Source organism: Martes martes, assembly GCF_963455335.1.
Source record: "Martes martes genome assembly, chromosome: 7".
In the NCBI taxonomy this organism is placed as follows: Eukaryota; Metazoa; Chordata; class Mammalia; order Carnivora; family Mustelidae; genus Martes; species Martes martes.
In genome coordinates, this window is record NC_137894.1 from 44,406,333 (window position 1) to 44,431,048 (window position 24,716).

General features: G+C 48.5%; 1 protein-coding gene across 7 annotated transcripts in view; it reads right to left on the reverse strand.

Annotated features, from left to right (window-relative positions):
* The window catches only part of DAPK2 (death associated protein kinase 2), a 116,645-nt gene that overhangs the window by 37,692 nt on the left and 54,237 nt on the right, over positions 1 to 24,716 (reverse strand). For 6 of the 7 annotated variants that reach the window (XM_080809308.1, XM_080809309.1, XM_080809313.1 and 3 more), the window contains 2 exons: positions 14,089 to 14,310; positions 4,850 to 4,988 (listed from right to left, as the gene is read on the reverse strand). In XM_080809308.1, coding sequence (XP_080665434.1) covers positions 4,850 to 4,988; positions 14,089 to 14,310 — 361 coding nt within the window. Of the gene's footprint in view, positions 1 to 4,849; positions 4,989 to 14,088; positions 14,311 to 21,753; positions 21,896 to 24,716 lie in introns of all 7 variants that reach the window. The other variant, XM_080809311.1, reaches the window with a different exon arrangement.

Genomic DNA, 24,716 nt, shown 5'->3' on the forward strand with positions numbered 1-24,716 from the left:
AAAATATACATTTTTTAAAATATGAGGAATAACTTATTAGAAATAAACAACATAACCAGATGAGAAATTAACTGTGTGAAGGAGAAATGCATGGCATGGTAAAAACATTTGGATTGATAATATGTCAGAGGCATGGCCCAAGGAAGTAAGAAATTTACGCTGTCAGAATCTGGGGAAAGAAGAGCTGGTGGCACCCAGCTTGGCTTAGGGTTTCCTCATTGGCTGAGTTCAAGCCTCAGCTCTGTCACTTAATACCTGTGTGATCCTGGACTAGTTACTTAACCTCTCTGAATCTCAATTGCCTTGTGTGTAAAAAAAGGACAATACCTTGTACTTCTACAGGTGGCCACAAGGATCAAATGAGAGAACAAATGTATAAGCATGCTACATTCTAGAAAGTGCCATAAACATTCAAAATATTATTAATATCATTCCTATGAAAGCTTGACGAGCAGACCCCATCATGTCACGAACGTAAAAAATAGCTCAAAGGATGGTCAGAGCATCGAGGAATTTGGATTTGGGGTACTTTGTTTACAAATTCAAAATTCACTTCTTAATGCTATTTATATAAACCAAAAGCCCCATGAGAGTTCTGGGTTCCTGGCTTGCATATAATTTCATTCAATCCTCATGGCGTGTCCTTTTTGCTGAAAATACCAGTCAGACCTGAAGACGACCTTCCATTTTTGAATTCTCCAGCTGGGCTGGGGTGTAGAGGAGATACACCCATACTCAGAAGGGAAACTCCCAAATCTAAAATAAACACAAAACCACACAAACCCGCCCTCTACAAGACCTTCATTTGTGCTGGGATGGCATGCTAGGGTGAGGTTTCCGGGCAGTACGGAGGAGGGTAGACCACCATGCAGATGCCATGTCTGAAGGCACACCGGATGCTAGGTGGTACTGAGGGGCAGTCAGCCCTAGTGTTCCTTCCATCCAGGCAAATACAGAGCAACGTCATCTACCTTCACCACCCACAACCACCTTTCTGGGGTATATTTACAACACACACTGGCATAGTATTCCCTCTGCTGAGTCAGAACACTTACCCCCTGGAAGTGAGATTTTGCTGGCGAGAGTCATGGTTAGTTTTCATTTCAGGCGGCCTCCCCACTGAGTCCCACCATGGCCATTTCCTAGTAGACAGTGGGCCCTTGGAAGGCAGGTGCCCTATCGCACTGATGTCTGACACTCTACTCCTGGGCATATGACAGTCCCTCAATAAATGTTCACATCATGGGACTAAAACCTGCCCGTAGCCTCTTTTGCATTTTCCAGCTGACACGAAAGGGCCTTTGCCATCCATGCACACATCTGGTCTTACCAAGGCATTCATCCCTTTGTTAATTCATTCATTCTTCATGTGCCAGCGACGGTGCTAGATATAAGCAGCAGAAAGTGAGTGAGAGCGACAGATACTCCCAGCAGAAGGCTGTACAAAGGGCGACAGAATCAGAGAGGCAGGTTCATTCTAAGTTATGGTTTGGGAGGTAGCAGGGATGGGAAATGCTTTCCAGAGGAAGTGGTGTTTCTGCTGGGCCTAGAAGGGCAAGCAGGAAGGAAGTCTATGGCCAGAGAAAAGGAGGAGGAGCAGCTTCCTGGATGGGAACAGCATGAACAAAGGAGGAGAGAGGCCAGAATACGGATCTGTCATCTTGTTGCCTGGAGCTAGAGTTTTGGAGCGGGGTGGGGGGGTGGGGAAGGTGGATGAGGTCAGAATCAGACCTGAATGTCATGCTGACAATGGGTTCATTTATCCTACAGATGACAAGGACCGACCCACCACAAATTTCTGGACAGCAGCCTACCTTGATCTGTTTTCCCAAGACTGCTTATCATACGGTAATTGGTACATTTATTGTTCTCTGCCACAAGGCTGGAAGCATGTCAGCTTTGACATGGAGTCAGGGATGGGGCCTCACCTCTCTAGCCTCTCTAGCACCATGACTGAACAGGAGGAGCTTATCGGCTAGCAGTCCCAGGAGAAGCCATTCATATTCCAGAGGTCGTCATCTGCCCCTTCAAGCTGGAAGGTGAGCGTGGAGAACAGGTCAGAGGTAGGGGCCTGGAGACAACAGGGTGGCTTGTGTTCGTGGGACCACAAGACTAGCCTGACTCACTTGGTGAGGAGTAAGAGAATACAAGTGTTGAGGAAAGCAGAGGCACCTCAAAGAGAATGAAAATCAGGAAGAAAAATATATCCGTGAAAAATGATTTTTAGATGGTGGGAAACAACATGGAACCCCCCCACCCCCCCACCCCAAGCTACTAGCTGGACTTTCTACATCATCCCCTCCAGCTGGTGGAAAGTTCCAGCCGGGGGCACGCATACCCACAGTCTGGCTCCAGGGATGTCTACCCCATCATGAGGTAACACAGCTACTCATCACTTCCTGGAGTTGCTCAGCTGGGCGTGGGCCAAGGGACCACGGATGGGGGCGGAGGGGCCAGAAGGCTCAGCGTCTGCACAGCTCTGAGGACAGGAGGCCAAGATAGGGGTTAGCAGCAGCCTCGCCCTGCGCACATCTGAGGCAACCCAGACTGTCTCCAGGTGGTGGAAAGCAGCCAGTCTGAGCCCAGGAGCCAGACATGCCCCAGCAGCCATCAATCTCAGCTCTCTGCTGGGCAGTTGAGAACTGTATTAGCAGGCCTGTTTTCCTAGTCTGATGGGCCCAAAATCCTGTAACAAGAGTTGTGTTTTCTTTTCCTCTCTGCTGGGAGGGGAAATAACAATGGCAGGTACTATTACAGAGCGCTACCTGGGAGTCGGCTAATGCCGCTTCTCTTTAACCCTTGCAGCAACTGTGCCAGGTGGGGATTATTGCCTGTGTTGAAGCTGAACAACTGAGGCTCAGTGGTATCCTGGTATACAGCAGAATGAAGACCAAACCCCGGCCTGGCTGCCTCCAAGCCAACACTCCCCTCCCCACAGCAGCCACACAAGCAAGTTAAAGACTTTTCTTTTCTTCTTCTTCCTCTTCTCCTTCCTCTTCTTCTTCTTCTTCTTTTATTTATTTATTTGACAGAGAGAGACAGCAAGAGAGGGAACACAAGCAGGGGGAGTGGGAGAGGGAGAAGCAGGCTTCCCACGGATCAGGGAGCCCCATGTGGAGGATCATGACCTGAGCCGAAGGCAGATGCTTAATGACTGAGCCACCCAGGTGCCCTGCACACAAGCAAGTTAAACAGCATGAAGGGGCTACCGTCATGGTACCTATGGGATTACAACTCCTCCTACCTCTACCAGACCTGGTAGAGAAAAGACAAAGAGTGAGGCCAGGCTCCTGGAAGCAGTAAAGACACAGAAAACAACAAGTTAACTGTCCACAGTACTGTCAGGAGGGAGACACAAGTGCGATCCAGGTAGACAGTTTCCCACTCAGAGTGTTACCACTTGGAAGGCCAAAGGCCCGCTCAGGCCACACCCTCACCAGATTAGGGCACTAGCCTCCCAGCTAGGCCCCCAGCCTCCAGGTGTCCCCATTCTATCCAACCTTTCAGCCAGAGAGAGATCCTTCCGAAACACACATCTGCTCACCTCACCTTCATGTTCCCCCCCATCCCACTCCCTACTCTGTATCCCTCAGGGTAAAGTTCAACCTCTTTGGTTTAGCTCTCACACCCTTGTGTCTGCCTTCTGCTCTCCTCCTGGCTTGTTCATTCAGTCATTCAGAACATCTACCCTTTGCCTGTACTTTCCTGAACACACTGTGCTCTTTCCAGACCATGTACACTGCTAGGCTCTCTTTCTCAGAAGACCCTTCCCCTTTGGTAACCCCTGCCAGTCCTTCTAAACTCAACTCAAATATCACCTCTTCCAGGAAGCCCTCTAGGATACCTCAGTCTGACTCAGATGCCCTCTCCTTTGAGCTCCCCAGCTCCCCTATACTTCCTCCTATCACAGCACTTAAGAGTTGCTGAGCTTTCTTTCCTGTCTCCTGTACTAGGTTTCCTAGAAAAGAGGAACTGAGCCTGGACAGGGCCTTAGTTGGTTTGTGTATCTGTAGAAATACCTAGGCACATGGCACAATGCTTGAAACATAATAGGACTTTCTGGATAGAAAACTGAACGGGTCTTCCCCCCAATCCCTCCCCCACCCTGGGGTAAATAGGTCTCTCTGATCCTGGGTTAGAAGATCTTTATGCTTCGGGGGTCTATAAAGGCTCATCAGTCCACTAAACTGAGCTCAGTTACTACGGGAACTGATCCTTCTACTTTGACCACATTCTTGCTTTCTGAGCTCCTATGTGGTCACAGTGAACTTTCTCAACCCTGAATACCAGTTACCACAAATGATCAGTGCCCCTTGGAAGCAGCTTTGTGGCCACGTTAGGAGATGGGAACAGGGAGGGCAGCCAGCGGTCCCTAGGCTCCAAGACTGATGACCTCTGGGCCAGGGGCGCTGGAGGCTGTGCGGGGCCCAGACAGCCAGCCGACCTCGGCAGTGCTCACCTGAACGCTAACACTTCTGCCTCTCCCTGAGTTAGTTCTTGGTTACTGAAGAGTCCAGCCTTGTGACACGTGTTTGGTTTCACGTTTCCTGTCAGTGGTCTACTATTTAAAAATGACACCCCACCTACTACTGTCTGAAAGAGGTAAGGTACTGCAGTCTGAAGAAGCAGCTTCTTGCAGCCAGCCCCTCTGTGAAGAAAGCCTGATAAGGCAAAATGAAACCAAGGGACACCTCCTGAGGCATCATATTTTTCCTAGGAGCTCAGAGTTTTCCATGGCAAGACGAGGGAGGATGGCCAAAGGGGCGCTGATCCCTTCCTAGCAGTAATGTCAGAAGGGGCAGGGCCCGTTCTTCCTAAAATGATTCTTCTCCCACATCCCCTCACTGACCTTGAGATCAAAGTGAGCAATTTTCTTGGCATGAAGGTAGTTCACACCGTCCAGGATTTGCTTGATGAAGCTGGTGGCCTCTTCCTCACTCAGCGATTCCTTCTGGGCCAGGAAGTCAAAGAGCTCTCCTCCCGACACTCTGCAAGACACCGGTGGTGGGGTGGGGGCCAGACCATGGGTGCAGCTCCTGACCATGACCCCCACCATTTGGACATACGGCAGGATTCCCTCACCCATCTCTGGGGTTCTGTCCAGCCAGCACCAGGAACCGACTTTGCTTCTATTCACTGCATTCTTCCCTTTGGATCACAAGGGCAGGAACTGCTCTTAGGGAGTCACCAGAAGGATCTTGGGTTATCCTCGGTATTGCCTCTCCCCACCCCGTGACTGAGGGGACAGAGGACAGAAACAGTGCTGTGCAGTGACAAAGAGAAACATATGCTGGGCCAGAAACTGGGGACCCAGGTTTTAGTCCAGCTCTGCCACTGACCTTGGGCAATTCACTTTCCCCCTTCAGGCAGATCTTAGTTTCCTTACCTGCAGGATGAGCTGATTGAGAAAGACGGCTCCTAAGCCCTTTCTTTCATTTTACAAAAGATACTCAAAGTTCAAGGGAATCTAGGCATGGGTTCTAGACCCATTTAAAAACCTGACCATGTTACTCTTGTCCTCACCCTCCCCTCTCTTGCACCTTATGGTAGATATGGCAGGAATGGAGGCCCAAAGAGCAAAACCCACCTCCCCTGTAAATACTAGTTTACAGGTTTTTTTTCTCCCCCACCCCCAACTCCTGCCTAGTTTACAGTTTTATCAGAATTAGGGATTTGGGGGTGCCAGATAAAATAGGGGATTCTTATTCACTAAATCTGACAGCCCTACTGGGTTTGTTTGTCCTCTGATGGATGCTAGGGTATCCAGCCAGGATGTGCTTCTCTGGGGCTGGGACAGAGCCAAGGGTCATCCCAGGGAAAGATATTAGGAAGAGATCTGGACCAAAGTGTCCAAGAACTCAGGATCACCTGGAGAACCTGCTTTAAATGCAGATCCCAGGTCCTACCACAGACCCTAACAAATTAGATTCTCCAGCCCCTAAGCCTTGGAACCTATATTTTTACAATTAAAAAAAAAAATACTAGTAATTCATATTCATTGAATACTTACTCTGTGCATAATGTATACTTAAGGCATATTATCTCATTTAACCATCACAATACCTTACAAGCTAAGAACTAGCATTTCCTACTTGAAAAAACAGAGGCCCAAGGTCACAGAGTTAGTAAGTGGCAGTCAGGATTCAAACCCAGGCAGGATGACTTTCAACCACTCTATCATACCAAGTGTCCTCAGATGATTCTTAAATGGCCAGAATGGCTTCTGTCCCAATTTGGGGACTCACTTATTCCCTACTGCCTAGTTCATCCTAAACAAAGAGCACCAAAATGCCCTTTTTCTCCTTTCTTTAAAAATGTCCAGAAGCACCCATGGAACCACTCTTCAACCTCAGTGTCATGAAAAACAGAACCCCTGGACACGATGGGGTGCCAACAACAAGTACACAGCAACACCCATGACGTTATCTCACACCCACCTCTGCTTCAGCCTCTCGCTCCGTGCTAGCTAACAGAACTTTCTGCCGTGATGGAAATGTGCTCTATGAACGCTGTCCAATATAGCCACTAGTCACATGTGGCTACTGAGCATCTGAGAGGAGCTGAATTTTAAATTTTATTTCATTTGAAGTCATTTTGATTCAAAAACTGAAGGGGTATAAAATAGTTTACTCCAAACACAACTTTATTGTTTTGATAGGATGGTATTTCACGCTAATCATTACATTGAGAATGAGCTAAATGTGCTGTAAGTGTAAAAAACACACTAAGTTTTGAAGATGGAATATGGAAAAAAGAATGTGAAATATCTCACTAATGATTTTGATATCAATTACATATTAAAATGATATATATATAGGAGTAAATAAAAAATATGATATAAATTAATTCACCTATTTCTTTTTACTTATTATTCAAGGCAGCTAATAGAAAATCTCAAATCACATATATGGTTCACATTATATTTCTCTTGAACTGTGCCAATACGGAGGTTATCTCCTTTAGATCTAACCGTTAGGTTACAGGAAATGCAAGACATAGAGGAACAAGTTCACTAATAGCATGAGGAAGGAATAAGCCAAATCCAGGCTGTGAGACAATCAATGGGACAAATGACCTAGTTTTTTCCAACAAATCAATAGCATCAAGGAAGAAGGGGAAGGAGAACTGCTACAGGAGAAATGAGACAGAAGAGACAAAAGAGCCAGATGCAGTGTGCGGACCTCATTTGGATGCTAATTCAAATAAAACAACCATAAGAAGATATCTTATGTGTGAGATTCCTTAAGAAATTAAAAATAGAGCTTCCCTATGACCCTGCAATTGCAATACTGGGTATTTACTCCAAAGATACAGATGTAGTGAAAAGAAGGGCCATCTGTACCCCAATGTTTATAGCAGCAATGGCCACGGTCGCCAAACTGTGGAAAGAACCAAGATGCCCTTCAATGGATGAATGGATAAGGAAGATGTGGTCCATATACACTATGGAGTATTATGCCTCCATCAGAAAGGACAAATACCCAACTTTTGTAGCAACATGGACGGGACTGGAAGAGATTATGCTGAGTGAAATAAGTCAAGCAGAGAGAGTCAATTATCATATGGGTTCACTTATTTGTCGAGCATAACAAATAACATGGAGGATATGGGGAGATGGAGAGGAGAAGGGAGTTGAGGGAAATTGGAAGGGGAGGAGAACCATGAGAGACTATGGACTCTGAAAAACAATCTGAGGGTTTTGAAGGGGCGGGGGGTGGGAGGTTGGGGGAACCAGGTGGTGGGTATTAGGGAGGGCACGTATTGCATGGAGCACTGGGTGTGGTGCATAAACAATGAATTCTGTTACGCTGAAAAGAAATAAAAAAAAAAAAGATATCTCTGGTTCAATCAGAGAAACATCACTATGGACTGGAGCGTAGACAGCCTTGGTGGTCCTGAGGCCCGACTGGATAATTCTGTCATGGGATGGATACATGATGGCCACATTTTTAAAAACTGTCATCAATGAGAGACACACACTAGAGTGTTTATATGTAAAGTGACATTTTGTCTGAGAGTTGCTCTACAATATTCCAGCAAACAAACAGCTAGGGTAGGGGCAGGTGGGGGAGTAGGAGTTTTATATAAAACAAGACTGGCAAAACATTGATCATTTGAAGCTGGGTGATGGACATATGAGTGTTCCTTACATTTTTCTCTCTACTTTTGTGTATTTGAAATCCACTATAATCAGAAGTTAGCAGTAAACTTCCACAGTGGGAGGTGGGGACTCTGATCTCCCTCAGCCGCCCTCCCACATTATGACCATCATCACCTGGCAGTTCCTCCATAACAGATGAGCAAACCGAGGCCCACAGGAGGGAAGTGACCAGACAAGGTCTCTCAGCAGGGGAGCGTGCGGTCAAGGCCATGTCCAGGCCCCAGCCGCTGTCCAACACTGTCTCCTCGGACGAACGTGTGACTGGAGAGGAGCTGTCCTAACCCTCTCAGCCATGCCTCTCAGGGACTGGGGGTAATGAGGATGTCTATATGCTCACCTCATTCTGAAGAGCAAACGGGCTGGTGCGATAAGAAAGGCACTCAGCCCAGTGACCGGCATGTGTCAGCACTCCACCAGCAGGGCTTCCGCCATGAGGTATTGTTTGTCACATGTGGTTAGTGTGGGAGAAGGCGCTGGGGATGCAGTGAGGCTTGGCAGGGCCTGGCTGGGGGAGTACGGGAAATGAGCAAAGGCCCAGAGACGGGGGGGGGGGGGGGTGATGCTCACAGGTCATGTATGTGGCAGGAAATCCCTGGGCGCTGGCCAGCCTTGGAGGTGAGGGGCATGCCTGCTGGCGCGGTGGTTCTGTGGCTGCCTAGCACGTCACTCTCCACCTTAGTCTTCTCTCATCTGTCAAATGGGGTTAAAAATATCTCCTTCTGGCAGACAGATGAATGTCAGAAAGAAGATCCTGTTCCTGCTGGGGTGTGAGCTTCTCAAGGGCAGGAGCCATGATCAGGTCCTCATCTTTCTGGCTAGTGTCTGCCGCATAAGAGATGCTGAGTCAATATTTAGAGAAAGTAGGGGTGGTGGTAAAGGGGTGAAGAGAGCCTGAGAGAGGCGCCGGTGAGATGGCATCTGAGAGCATGTCTGCTGCTAGAGCCGCACTGCCCCTCTACTCCCTCAGCTGGGCACAGCCCAAGGTGGCTGCCTCAGTGTTGGGATGAGGCTGGTGCACTATTTCTCCATGTGTCTCGGTGGTGAGGCCATTCTCTGCCCTACCCCTTCCTGGGCAGGTGCTGGAAAGTGGAGCCCCCTCTTAGCTGCTGAGTCCAGTCAAAGGGCCAGGACGGTGGTCCCAATCCTTCCCTAATATAGATCCAACCTTCCCCTGAGGGTATGGCACAGGAGAGTCCCTGGGCCTGGCTTTTCTTCTTGCAAAACAGGAATAAGGATGGGGCGCCTGGGTGGCTCAGTGGGTTAAGCCTCTGCCTTCGGCTCAGGTCATGATCTTGGGGTCCTGGGATCGAGCCCCGCATTGGGCTCTCTGCTCAGCAGGGAGGGAGCCTGCTTCCCCTTCTCTCTCTGCCTGCCTCTCTGCCTGCTTGTGATCTCTCTCTCTGCCAAATGAATAAATAAAATATTTTTTAAAAAACAAATAAAAAAAAGTTAAAAAAAAAAAAAACCAGGAATGAAAAAAAAACGCCAGCCTATGGCCCCCGGGAGTGGGGAATCTTGCTGTAGGGTTGGACAAGTGCTATGAGACCCTTGATGAAGTCCTGGAAGTAAATACCACACACCATATCGTTGTCAGGTGTGCTGGTGGTAGAAGGGCATTTGACTCCAAGTCTACTCAAAGTCTGACACCTGTGCTTCCCCTAAGCATTCTCTCCCTTGAAACTCACATCCCCCCAGAGGGGTAGATGGAACTTCTGTCCTGATTTTTCAAATGAGAAACAGAGGCCCCAAGAGAGTGAGACTTGCCCAACGTCACACAGTAAGTCACAAAACCAGGATTCGGAGCCGGATCTTCTCAGCCCCACTCCACCATATCTTTCTCACCGCACTGTCTCCACATTATAAAGCCTGACTTAGTGCCATGAGGAAAGTTCAAAGCCTCCCCAAGTAGTGGGCGGTTCTCTGACATCCCTGTTCAGCCGCATTCGCATTCGATCCCTCATATCACGCTATTGTTAGCTGTCTGTCTCTCTCCCCAGCTAGGTTATCTTTGCTTCCACAGCAAAATCTTGTATAACAAAGGCATTTAATAGAAGGTAGGCGGATAAAAGAACAAAGGGGAAAAAGCATTAAAACTCTCAACATGATATAGGATATTCCATATCATACAGAAGTGACACCGTGGCATCAGCAAGAGACCTGTCCGGAGCCCTGTGCCAATGTTCAAATCCACAGCGTCCCCTCTGAAACACAGGACACTGCCTGGCCCTTGCTTTCTGTCCTTCCAGCCCCCGCTGGGTTCTGTGAGGCTGCTGCCTCAGGCATATCCTAGCCTTCTTACCTTAAATAGAAAGCTCCCTAAGTGTGAAAGAATCTCATGATAATGGGGATGTGTCCTGTCACCCAGAGCCACCGATGTGAAGGCCCAGGCTGGGTGAGGACTTTGGGAGACAGCCATCAGCCACTCCATTTGAAGGTGTGATCTGGGCAGGAGACAGGGTAACCCATGGTCTCCTTCGGATAAAGGAGGGAATAGCCACAGGGGTCCTCAGACTCCCCCGAGAGTCCTGGAAGGGTGGAAGACTGATGAGGCCACCACGGTAAATGTCCAAGTCTGGACACCCAGGCTGGGGACACTCACATCAGTGCCCCGGCAGCTCTCCTCAAGGTTTTGTTCATTTTCCCCTTAACACAACTTTTCCCAAGGGCTTCTCAGCCCCCAAACCTCTTCCCTGGAGCTCCCTGTCTCCTCCCAAAGGTCTCTCCTCTCACATCCCAAAGCTCTTTAGCTTAAAAATGAAAAGAAAAACCTAATAGTCTGAGCCTCTTGTCCTGTCCTCTCAGCATCCCCAGGAGCAGTCCCTTCCCGGTCTGCTGATCTCCCTCCTGTGGGTTGTTCTGCCTGCTAGAAACGCTTTTCTGACTGTTTTGTGACCGTGTGCTAAAACGACCTGCGTGGGCAGTGATTGAGGAAGGATGCTGCTGGAGCTGCTCAGGCCCAGGAAACAGCACTCAATCTGGGGCACTGGGAAGCACTGCTGACACCCTGGGGCACTCTGCTGGGTCGTTCTCTCCAATGCAACTGCCCGGGTCTTGCTTTGCATTCACTGGGAATCCAGGAGGTACCAGAGCCATCAGGGGCCTGGATGGAAGGCGTGTCCAACCTCCGAGGGCTGACTTACATTTTCCAGAGCACACTTCACATATGACATGAGTTAATCTACTGAGATTTTGAAAATATTCTTTATGGTATACAGAAGTCAGCTTATAAGCTTATATGGCAAAACCGAATCCTTCCCATCCTTGCCTTCAACAGTCCTGATTGAAGGCAGCTGCTGCTAAGGAGGTCATGGATGGGGTAACAACAGTAAAAAGGGACTCAAATCAGGTCTGGGCATGTCCTCTGAGAACCGGTCACTTTAATAGAAAGCAGAGCGTGCCAGGCACCGGACCACAGTTGCCGAGAGGGGCAGTGGGATCGGGGTAGACCCATCCATAAAACCTCCCATTTCAGCTGAACAGGCAGGCACTAATCTCATGTTCCAGCACTGGGCAAACCCACTGACCTATTAGGTTACCTTGAGGACCAGGCTGTCAAAGGCTGCTGATCAGACCAACAGGGGTCACCAAGTCCAACCACAAAAAAACCCACAAAAAGACTTTCTCTGTCAGGAGGTCCTCCCTCTCAGACCCCAGGCTCACATGGTTTCAGCACAGCCTTAGTAATCCCTAGCACTCCATAGACAGGCACCCTGAGAGTAGTGAGACAGCTTGAAAGAAAAGGACGAGACAGAGAAACTATAAGTACACAGAACTGAGCAAGCATGGCAGCTCGCGCTGGTGACAACCGGTGGTATGGATAGTGACAGCTCACTAGAAGAGGGCACATAACTGTCAATGACCAGGAGCCTTGCTGGGAGAAACAGAGACATCTCAAGAGCATCCCAGACCCCAACTCCTAGGGTTCTACAAACAGGGAGAAGCAGGCGATTTCCTCAGCAATTAAAGAATAAAATTCTTTAATTTTATGAAAATGATCCCCTTCCTGGGGACTGATCCAAAAGGATTATTTCAAAAACAAACAAACAAACAAACAGATGGGAAATTATGAGAAGAAAGTTGTTTCATGGCCATATAATCTGTAATGGTTAAAAGCTGGGAAATAAAAACCAAATGTCTAACAATAAAGGTATACGAGTATGTAATTCAATGAAACATGATACACTCAGTTAAAAGAAAAAACCCTTTTTGTGAAGTTATGCTAACTGAGAGGGGAAAGTAGACCAAGAAATTGTATAAGTACAATGATTGTATACAAACAGATAAAGACTGAGAGGAATCACAGAAAAACATAAATAGCTATGTTTGGGTGGTAGGATTATGAATGTAATTTCTTTTCAGTTGCTGGAAAGTTTTTTAAAGCAGTGGCCTCGCCTTCCCAGCAGAGATGGGCTTCTCACTCTGCTGGGAACCAGTGTGCCAACTGCTCCCCCGAGCCCCGCAGGATGCCACACCTCAGGCTGTCCACATGGCTGACCACACCTGCAGGACACCCCCAGGCTTGCTGAGTCAGCAGTGGCATTTGCCAGCTAGTGTGACTGGCTGAGAAGACCATGGGAGAGACATAAAGGACGCTGGAGTGAGAAAGGAGTAGCACGAGTGATTTTATGCATTTAAACAGAGAGATGGATAATTTAAGCATCCAATGCAAGAGTATGCAAATGGCCATCTGCTATGTAAATCTATATCCTGGTAATACAAGGGTTTAGCTCTCAAACTAGAATTATTTCAAATGTCAGGTGGTCCACCCAACCTGTAGGCAGGCGAAGGGTGGCTGCCGCATGTATGGATGAGAGCTGAAGCTCAGAGGAGGGAGGTGACTGGCCCAAGGTCACAAAGTCAGGGATTACCAAAACAAATGCCACCACCCCTCTGTTAACCGGCAGATGCATAGATGACTGTGAGGCTCAGAATATTCCCAACACGGGTCTTGCTGCTTGACTGGACACAGCCGTTGTGCCACAGTCCAGCTCAAACTCTGTTGTCTGCCAGAGTCCCATCTCCCCATTCCATGGCCACACCTCTCGAGGGACACCAGGTGGCCAACCCCTGGAGTCTTGGTATCACCAGACTGTGACATCTTCCCCCACGAGGCCGGCATAAGGCCATCCCACCTCACACTCATAGCTGTCCACACAAGCCTGTGGACTCAGGTCCTGGCCCCTCCTCTTTTTGGCTTTGGGGTCAAAAGCGACCTGGCCTCTCAGTGTTCTTGTCTGTAAAATGGGAAGAATAAGAGCTTCTGTGTGCTAAGATTGTTAGGAAGATTAAGTAAGGTAACAGAAGTGCTCAGTACAGTGAATACAAAGTAAGCCCTCCATGTTAGTAGGACGCTTCCCTCAAGAGTCTTTGTGAGGACTGAACAAGACGGCAAACAGGAGGCACCTGATAAAAGGTTGGCTTACCGTGGAGGTGGGGCGCTCTCAATAACAGCTATTATTAGGATAATGAAGGCATCAAACAGCACAAATGCGGAGATTTTCTTCTCAGGAAAGGGCTGGAGAAGGGCTCTCTGGAGCCTGGAGCATGTCTGCTTTTCTCCTCATAGAGAAGACCCCTCCCAGACTGCCTCTCCTTCCCTCCCACCACCTTCTTACACCCCGTCCCCCACTGTCCCCGCCCCCCCCCCACATCCTCCCCTGAGCTCTCCAGCCAGGAAATGACCCCAGCACCAGCCACTGCTTCCCTTTTATCCCCAGGGTCCAATGAAAGCCAGACCTAGACTCTAGCCCTGTGCCCACTACTCAGCAAACCCACCTACTTTGACCCAGATTGCGGGGGGGGGGGGCGGTAACCAAGGGAAACAACCCACCACTGACTTCATCCGCTTGCTACTGCCCTCTGGGACCTGTGGCTGCACCATCCAGCACCCTACCCGCCCTCACCAGGGGTCCCGGGCACCCACTCACAGCTCCAGGATGAGCACCACGTCGGTACGGTTCTCGAAGACATCGTGCAGCGTGATGACGTTGGGATGCAGCACCTGCCGCAGGATGCTCACCTCCCGCTCAATTTCCTCCCGGCATACGCCCCGGCGGCTAGCCCGGCTCTGCCGCTTTTTGATGAACTTGGCCGCGTACTCCAGCCCCGTGCTTTTCTCTCGGCACTTCTTCACAATGGCAAACTGGCCGCTGTGGGGACACAGACCGGCACAGTACGGTTGTTACTATGTCCATCCAGGAATTGACCCAGTTGCCAGCCCCCAGGCCACACTAATTCAGAGTCATGCTGCGAGGGTAGGACAAATCATGCCACCAGCCAGCATTCTCACCTGCCTGTTAACCGTGGCTGAGATGGGGCAAGTCCTGGGCTTCCCTTTTGTTCATATGAATCCTTCGCCTTTACTAGGAATGAATGTTAGTATTGTCATTCCCAGTGTACAGATGTGACCACTGAGGCCCTGGAAGGTTACTGATTTGATGAGGATGACACAGCCTCATCGTTCCTAAGTCTCAGTTAGAACCTGAGTCCAGTATCCACTAGATAAAATCACAGGGTCCAGAAGCTTGTATTATGTCATGTAAAGTTTAAAAAGGAAAAACATAAAGGTCAGATCGGCATGGTCAAAGTACTAATGGTAATAGTTATTATTTCCATCCTTATCTGGATACAAGTACAAATTCATCCATTTATAACTGTGATATCTCCATATTCCCTAAATTCTTATTCTACCTTTGTTCCCGACCTCCTCCCAACAAATACAATCTCAATGACCTGATCAAAGCAGGTCTACAGTAAGGGAGCAGAGCCAAGATGAGGGTGATGCCCTTAAAGTAAGGACAAGGCCAGAGGACATGCTGGCTGGGTTGGTGGAATATTGGTGGAGGCCAGGTGGATGGAGGCAGTCTAACACTGTTAATAACAATAAGTGGGAGCTCGCCATGGTGAGAGGGCTAATGGGACCACAGAGTTGTAAAGTGTTAGAAAACTGATGCATAGGAGAGGTCAAGTGACAAGTGTGAGGTCATCACAGAGTTAATGGCCAAGCCAGGGGCCCAGCCTACTGTCCACAAAGCCACTAAGTAGTTATAGAAGTCAAGACCGTGCTTAGTGCCCTTCAGGTTTGAGCCTAGAAATGCTTCGCTCTGGGAACCAATATAGTAACCATGAAATGGTGTCCCTCCCAATGGCAGGTGGCCCTGAGCCAGCCTGAGTGCTCCAAGGACAGCCCACTCTACAGGGAAGGGCAGCAGCCTTCTGTTTGCCATCTCAGTTCAGATGGGCAAGGCAGGCGGGCAGCTCTAAGTCCCCGGAGACTACCCAGTGGTCGCCCCCTTCTGGGGTCCTCCCACTCTTCTTCCATCATTTTCCACAAGTGCCCCATGTTTTCTCACCCAAAATACCCACTTCTTAAGACAGAACTCAGAAAGTGTTCAGGTTCAGTTTAATGGCTTAATAAGGGAGCACCATATTCCACTCTCTTAGTGGATGTACTCTCTTAGTGGCTCTGGGGTAAGAGTTATGCACAATGAAATTCTCCAGATATTTGCCTCAACCTCAGAAAATAGCATCACATCTGAACCACTCCATTCCTAGAATAATTCTCAGTGAGAGAGCCTTCAAAATAAACCTAAGTGGAAAAAAAAAAAAAAGTCAAGTAGAGCAAGCAAGGAATAGATATGCCAACACTTAAATAGCATTCTATGGCAACCACCTTAGAGACGACACCAGACACATATTCCCGTAACTCTCCAACCCCTCATCCTCCATTCACTCAGCACTGCCTGAGTGTCTGCTCTGTGCCAGGCCCTGTGCAATGGAATAAGGGGCAGGGACCAAAGGCACAGACAACAGGTACAGAGGAAGCTCTGGGGAAGGAGAAGGTTCTGGGAGCTGGTCTAGGCTGGGCAGGGATGGCTTTATGGAACCAAATTTATAATACACTGTCTACTAATTCTAAAGTTTCAGCTATTTATGCCCTGAATATTGGCTCCTAGCTGTCTACACACTAGGGGTTGACGCAGGTGGAGGGAAGCCAGTCCTCTCAAAGCCAGAGTGAACACAGTCAGTGAGATCTCTAACACAGCTGGTCCCCTGGAACTACTTTGGGCCTCAGGGACACCGGGTCCCTCAGTCAGAGGCAGCAAACACCTGACAAAGCTTCCAGTCCCAGGCAACTGTGAGTCTCAATGTCAGGACGCCCATGTTTTTCTTTTCTCTGACATCTCAGGGGCCTGGCGTCAGCAGCCCTCAGGGTAGACAGGGCTCACTCCTTCCAGCTGACTGATGGGGAAACCAAAGCTTAAGGATTTTAAGCATTTTGTTTAAGCTCACAGAACACAGATGTGGAGGCACAGAATTTTTGTAAAGCTGAGAGAAATATTTCAAGTCACCTTGAGATAGCTCCCCACTTTGACTTATGAGGGGAACAGAGGCATTTTTCTGTATGACATGACTTAAAAATTCCTCAAAGTCTCAAAAAAAGCAAATGAGTGTCTGCTTATCCTGGTTGAGTTTTCTCCTTGTTGAGAGCAGCTATGGTTATGAGAGGTGATTGGGGGGTCAGTCCTAATATACAGGCCATTTCCTCCCACCAAAAGCAGGTATTTTGAGAGTGGGTGAATAACGAAGCCAAACACCAAACAACACCACTCATCTCCCCTCTCTTCCTGGGGGAGGGATTCTCCATTCAACCCGCCCTGGGGAGTCCAAGGGGAGCCCAAGGAGAGCTTAGGCCACTGATGAGTTTGCCCTTCTTGGTGGACCATTACTGGGAAGCGGGGAGAATAGCTCCATGAGGGCCAGCCCCTAGGCTGAGAGGTTTGGGCAGCAAAAGCAGCACTCCAGCGCAGACAGGCCTGGACTCAGGAAACTTACGCTCTCCCCTGGGGCAAGTGGCTACCTGCTCTGAGCATCAGTTTCCTCATCTGTAAAATGGGAATCATGACTTCCTACTAGGGACTCGTGGTAACTGGAAATATCTGCGATGCTAGCCCACAGTCAGGTCTAATGGATGATAGCTATTCTGTTACTAGTTTACTGTTCCTCTGAAGGTCAAGCTAGAAACACCATGGAAGTCACTGATCTACATGGTGGGCTGTGTGTGGCCAGGGAGTCGGTGTCATTTTTAAAGTCCTCCTCATGATTCTAGTGCATAGCTAGATGCAGGGATATCTTTGTCCTACGCAGTTAACCAACTCTCTTGACCCTTCAAGGAGTGGTTCTCAACTGGCTGTACACCGGAATCACCCAGGGGATTCCAAAACTGGCTGCCTGGGTCTTATCCCCAGATATTCCTATCTCCTGGGTCTGGGTGAGCTGCCGTCTGGGAACTGAGATATTTAAAAACCTCCCAGGTGACTGGTGCAAGCGGGGGCTGAGAAACCCACTTACCTCAGTCTTCTGATTCCCTGCATTTTACGGAAGAAGAAACCGCACTGCTATTACTCATTTTATTCCTTGTCCTTTTCAGTATTCATTACCCTCTCCCTTGGTTCTTCGATCTGACATTCAAGGGAAGGAGGATGGGGAGTATGGGAGGGAGGGAGAGGAGTGTTGTCTCTCCCACTAGGGCCATTTCTGCCTGACAGGTCTGGTGTTGAACTGCTCCAAATCAAGACAGAAGATGACCCTAGGCTTTAGGGGTACCAGGAATAGAAGTTTACATTCAGGCTCACCCTGGTCACTGTATCCACAGCAAATACAAAAATCAGAGAGGAGGTATAAAAAAAAAAAAATCAGAGCAGAGATGCCTCTCTGTTATGCCCTATTGACTCATGGATGGGCCCTCACCTGTCCATTAGGATGCTCCAAAGCCAGGGGTTCAGGCCACACAGCACAGAAGTTGCCCAGCTAGGCTATGAGGGCAAAGGGTAGGCAGTGAGAGCTACTCTAGACCAGGTTAGGTTAGGACAGAGCCACCTGGGGTGCCATCCAGAGAGGGAACAGAGAGGAGCCACCCAATCTCTAATGAAAATCATTACCCATATTAAATCAGAAATTCTGGGAATGCTGAAACTTTGACACACATGTGCAAAGCATGCATATTCCAATCCTCCTGCCTCCCCCTTCCCCTTCCCTCCAACATTGCAGTCAATACCCAATCCATGGTCTCACGCTGCAAAGGGCCAGCAGTCTCCTGGTCCTGCCATCAGAGCCTCATGGGCTGGGGCAAGGCACTGCCTTCTTGGTTTGTGTTTCTCCACCTGCCCCCTGAGGTCTCATCTCAGAAAGCTTCAGTCAGAAAGCTCCAAAGAGCCCATGACAAACTGAACAGAAGTAAAGGCTTTCCCTTTATTCTCCATGTGGGTTCTAGTCAGAGCCCTACCCCCGACCCGGGACAGCTCAACTCCCTGGGCTTCAATTTCCTCCCTTGTCAAGCAGGGGTGAGAAACCCTGGCCTGGCCGTGTCACAAGAGAAGTCATAAATGGTGCCTGAGAAAGGACTTTATCATCTAGCATTGTAGAAGGGCAGGAGGCATGGGGCGGAGTGTGTGTATGTGTGTGTGTCTGTGTGTGTGTGTGTGTGTGTCTGTGTGACTCTAAGCCTGGGGCTGGATTGAAGTCACGTAGCACGGTTTAGTGACGGGCATGCAATTCACCAGACACCAACTAGCCTCCATAATTCTGCCAGCACACTCTCCTGTAATTAAGTCAGGAACACAACCCTCTTCCCAGCCAGAGGACTCAGCTCCTCACTCACTCAGCACCCCAGGAAGATGGAGGAGCCTGCATAAAGAGTGAAACAGATGGGCCTTGTTCAGCAACTCAGCAGGGCCCAGGGTGGTACCCCACGAGGATGTCCTATTGTCTGCCCAGGAATCAGATGAAAAGGCATAAACCTAGAACAGTTTCTCGGTGCTGAAAACCATGTTATCTCTCCAACACCAGCTTCTCAACGTCATGAAGAGCCTGGCTCGATCACCCCCAAATTCTTCACTGCCAAAGAAGAACATCCTGAACGTGACCCAGATCTCACACCATTTAGATTTTGTACAGCAATGTGGATACCAAAACATTTATATCCAGCTTTTCTCTTTATAAGCTAATTTTATATTTATTCTCTCTTTTAATATTTGCAGGTCTCCTTCATAGTTCCATTTCACAGAAAAGGAAACAGAAGCTTAGGGAAGAAACTTGGTGGTTGGGCCAGGGAGCCAGCCCTGAGAGCTGGGCTAGGACACAAAACCACATCTACTGACTCTAGCTTCGGTAGCATACCAAGCAGTGGGGAGAGGGGCCTACCCCAGAAAAGAGGAGTATTTCATCACTGGTATTTAGAATTGCACAGGGACAGTGAAAATTAAAAAGCAGACTTGTTTTTTTTTTTATTTTATTTTATTGTTGGTATTCATTTTCAAAAGAAAATGCACCAATTATGACCTGCCTCAAGGAGACCAAATCACCAGCCCACCCACCCCTATCTTCCATGGAAAGTAGCAGCCACCCAGACTTGCTCTGGCACGCTGCTCAACATGTTTTGTAAGGTCTAGGAACAGAGCGGACCTAACTCAGTTCCTTTCTCAGTCAACTGTAAAGTGTCCATGAGTTTAGTAATCTGATCCAAAGTCACCAGTTTATTAAGGTAGAGATGAGGCAGGGCTTCCTAGAATGTAAACCCGGGGACAAGATGCCATGTGTGTGGAGTGGTAGTGAATGGGAAGTGTTCCAAGGCACAGGGATGTGGAGACCCGGTTCCTCCTCCTACTTCCCCCAAGGGGTCACTGTAGTTCCTCTTCCCACACTGCAGAACAATGAGCCACCATTCCTTTGGAATTACCCTGCAAGTTTTCAGGGTCAAGGAGCAGGTATAATGCTTAGATGCTTCCAGTCAAGACCTTCCCAAAGGCAGCCCAGCAGGTGGGGGAACAGGCCCTTGAGCTAACATATCTGCAAGGCATGGGCCATGGGGCGTCTGCGTGGCTCAGTTGGCTAAGCATCTGACTCTTGATTTTGGCTCAGGTCATGATCTCAGGGTCCTGGCATCAAGCCCCACGTCCCGCACTGTGCTCAGCATGGAGTCTGCTTGAGGAATTTGCTTGAGGTTCTCTCTCTCCCTCTGCCCCTCCCCAGTATGTTCTCTCTTTCTCTCTCTCTCAAAATAAATAAATTTAAAAACAACAACAAAAAAAGGCATGGGCCAGGAGCAGATCAAATCTGTAGTCAGTAGGAACCAGATCAGCTTGATCCCAGAGGACACACACCCCATTCCCACAGCAACAGCCTGTCTGGGGATGGTGTCATGGAGCCCCCCACCTCCCCTGTCTGCCTGACCACCTTTGGCTGTGGGGCCTCTGTGGCTGTCCCTGCCTCTTATCTCCCTCCCATTACCAACACATCTAACCCCTAGTCAGGCCACTTCTAATTCCCATGAACAAGATCCTTCTCATTGCCTTGGCACTCAACCTATTCTTATCTCCTCTACCCTAGCCCAGGATTTAGAATCCAAAGATCTGCATTCTACTTCCAGTTCTACCTTCAGTAAATCACATCCCTTGTGTGTAATATAGACATAAGAATGTCCCAGTCTCACCAGATTGTAACAAGAATGAAATGAGACTGTGTATGAAAGCACTATGTGAAACATAACTTCTCCGTGGAAGTAAATTCTTTTTTCTTTCCAGCTAATAGACTCTGGTCCCCACATTCCAACCCAGCCTATCCTTGAACCTGATTCAGCCCCAATGAACTGGATCCTCAGATCCCAGCTTAAAAACAGATAATGCTGGGGAGGGCCATGGCAGATGAAAAGCAGGGTTCCCGTGTGATGCCCGCATCCAGGAAGACAGAAGACACCTGGGACACAGTTACTCAAGGGCCAGGCAAGAAATTAGAGAGCCAGGAAGCCAAAATAGGGCGAAGAAATAAAAAATTGCCAGAAATCAGAGCAGGAAACAGGTCAGAATTCTGGGCCCCAGAGATAAGGGTAAGGAGCAAAAATTTACCAAAAGCCAGCTGGGCAGTGCATCAGGAACTAGGTGGACAAGCAAGGAGTACGAGGCGCCCAGGAGCAGCCTCCAAGCCAGCCTGAGGCGAGTGGAGACTCTCGAGTGGACAGAAACATCAGCACCAGAAGTGTGAACACCAGAGCACCCAGAGCCCTTCAAATGGCTGTTTCTGCCAGCAGGCAAGACAAGCCCGCGGGCCGATGAACCCGTTTCTCCTCTCTGACCATGTTGCCAATGTCTTCATAGTCTTCTGACGTTGGTGCTTAAAATTTGTGTGAAGGGTGGAACCCTCTCTCCAATACATCTTGCCCAGAAGCCCAATATGTAAAAAAGATAAAAAGCAGTACTTCTTTTTGGGAGGAGGGACACTGGGAGCCCACGGACTCAGAGCCCACACCCTGATGCCTAACAGGCTTCGTAGAACCCCGAGAGATCCAGGAAACACAACTGGAGAAGCACCCTGTACAACGTGAAAACATGCCCTTTGCTGGTCCCCAAACATTTCCAAACTGTTGAGTGGGGAAAAAAAGAGAGTGAGCGAGAGATAAGCAGAAAACACCAACGCTTCTCAAAATTATCTAGTCTTTCAAGAAGTCACTCCACCCAAGCCAAACTCAGGGTCAACAGTAAAGAATACACAGAGGATAAGAATAAGGGACCACATCAGGGAGCTGAGCCCTGACCTACCAGTGGCCCCCGTCCACAGAGTCACAGGTGTCTGCTCATGCTGGCCAATGGCAGCTGGGTTCGCAGGTTAGCTCACTTGATTCCCTGCAGGCTAACTTCCTTCCTCTGGCCTGTTTTGTTTGCCTTTTTTTTTTTTTAAATCCTGTCAGAAAAAAAAAACTCCTAAAGCATGAAAAGGAAGGAATTTTTGAGCACAGCCCAGTCAGGCTGAGGTATGATTACTTTTCAGAATCTATTTTTAAGTATAACCACATTTTGGTGGTGTTGTCAAATGAACCTGAGCCCACAAGACCAAGACGTGAAGTAAGTGAGACCTGATTTAAGCTGGACTTGGCTATACAGAGAACAGTTTTGACTGAAAATACAGCTCAGTGTCCTCTGGCATATCCCCCAGTATAGAGTCTAGGCTCTGGATGCCGACATGATGTGGGTTACATAATATAGTGTTAGGTCTGGAGCCTTCCACACACTCACCTCCTGTCTCCCCAACCCCATTCCCCCCCACCATCCACCTGAGGGCCCACTCATGTCTCCATCCCTTCTCTCACTCATTCCTCCATTCCTCACTTGTCAATCAGTGTCCTAAGTGCTCTAAGCGTAACACATTCCACAACTTGAAGGACTTATAGTCAACTGGGGAGATGAAACACACATTAAGGAAAAAAGAAACACGGCATGGGTGTGTGTAAGAGGAACATGCGTCATGGCCAAGTGAGTGGGCAAACAGAAGCTGCAGGGAAGGACAGCTACCACCTGACGGGGAGGGGGGTCTGGAAGAGCCTTGTGGAGCTGGCAGGATTTGAACCAGGCCTAGCAGAAAAAGCTGGATCCAGATGGGCAAAGGGGAAACAGTTCACCAAAGCTGGAAAAGCAGAGAGGGGGACACGAATGCTGTACTCTGTGGAGGCCCCAAGTCACTACCTCTCTACCTCACGTCCTTGCTGGCGAGTGGCCACTTTGTCAAGAACATACATCAGAACGCTATGCTTGCCCTCTCCTCTCCTCTGTGGGAGCGGAAGGAAGGCAAGAGTAAGAGGTCAGCAGACAACGATGTTCACTTGGGCTGGGCCCCCTTCTCACCACCTGGTTCCTGACAATCAGATGTACGTTTGATTTGTGAAAGAACTTCCACAGAAAGGGTCAGCCAGCTCGATCCTAGAAACGTCAGCCCATTGGCCTTCAGAGCCTGGCCAAGCCCAGGAGACTGGACCATATGAGATGAGAACTTAAGTGTGAGCTCACTGTGCAGAGCAAGAACGGCACTGCCAAGGAAGACAGAAAAATCCAAGATGGCTGAGGTTCTGCCATTCCTGTGGGGGTACAAGTTCATCCTCAAGAAAGGGCAAAATAAGCAGTTCATCTTCTAGAATCCCCTCGAGTGCAGAGTTCTGTGCCTATCCTGTCTCCTGTGAACCTTCACCTCCCCGTGGCCCACCTTGCTCTGGGATCCTTTCCATAACTCACAGAAAGTGTTAAAGGATTCCCAAGGGTTCATCTGACCTCCTTCCAAAGAAACACATTCACATTTTAACAGTGTCCTTGACCAAGGGGGACTTTAAGGTGGCAAGTTTAGGACCACAGTGGGCAAGTGGAGAGATTCCTTGGAGATAAAAAGGTCTTTCCACTTTCCTAAAATTCACACCAAATAAGTGGCTCTACAGAGAACTGACTATGTGTGTCTGTGTGTGTGAATGTGGGTGTGTGAACGAATCATGACCAGTTATTTCTTGCTGGTTCTCTTCTGTACCTCTGGATCCTTTTTTTTTTTTTTTTTTTTTTTTTTAGATTTTTAAAATTTATTTGAAAGAGAGAGAGAAAGAATGAGCAGGGAGGAGGGGCAGAGGGAGAGGGAAAAGCAGATTCTTTGCTGAGCAGGGAGCCCGAGGCGGGGCTCCATCCCAGGAGGCTGAGATCATGACCTGAGCCAAAGGCAGACGCTTAACCAGCTGAGCCACCCAGGCATCCCTGTCCCCCTGGATCTTAATGTCCTAGGAATTCTTGTTGCAACTTCTTCATTGATACACTCAGTTCCTTGCCATCCTCTGTTTCTCAGAATTTCAGTGAATTTTTTCTCCCAAAGTTTGCTTCCTTGCCATTACTTGACAATGGCCCAGATCACATCTCCCAAACACTCAGGGCTGACTGTGGGCAGAGCACACGTTTAGGGGTCCTGGCTCTGTTACCAACTACCAAGTTCTCTTCTCTCTTGGAGCCTCAGTTTTCTTCTCTGAAAAATGAAGAGTTAGACCAGATGTCTTGTTCGGGTCCATAGGGATGGAGGTAGCTCCATCCCAGCTGGCCCTCTTAGGATTCTCTGATGCAGGTCAGTAAGTCACATGGATCTATCCTTTTGAGATACAGATGGTGACTTCTCAGTTTCCCACAACACAGGGCCCAGCCATGCGCTGAGGCTACAAGAATTATCAGTCCCGTGTTAACCAAATAAATTTCCAAAGAAAGAAGAGGATTAGGGTTTTGGGCAAGAAAACCAGATCTCAGGCACTCTTAGCAAGATGCCCCTTATACCATCTTTATATCCAGCAAAATGCTGAACACACCAAAGGCTAAAGGCATGTCTATAGCAAATGATCTAGACCTTAGCCTTTCACAGCTAACCAGCCCCTAAGAACCTGGAGAGTAAGAACTCTCACAGACCCCACTCAGCACTCAGCACACAGCAAGGAGGCAGCCAGGGCTTGCAGAAAGGAAATTTTTTTTCATTTTAAAAAATTTTCTATTTAAATTCCATTTAGTTAATATGTACCATATTATTAGTTTCAGGGATAGAATTTAGTGATTCATCAGTTGCATATAACACCCAGTGCTCATTACATCAAGTGCCCTCCTTAATGTCCATCACCCAGTTAGCCCAACCCCCAGCCACCTTCCCTCCAGCAAGGGGGATTGTTTCCTACAGTTAAGAGTCTCTTATGGTTTCCCTCCCTCTCTGTTTTTGTCTAATT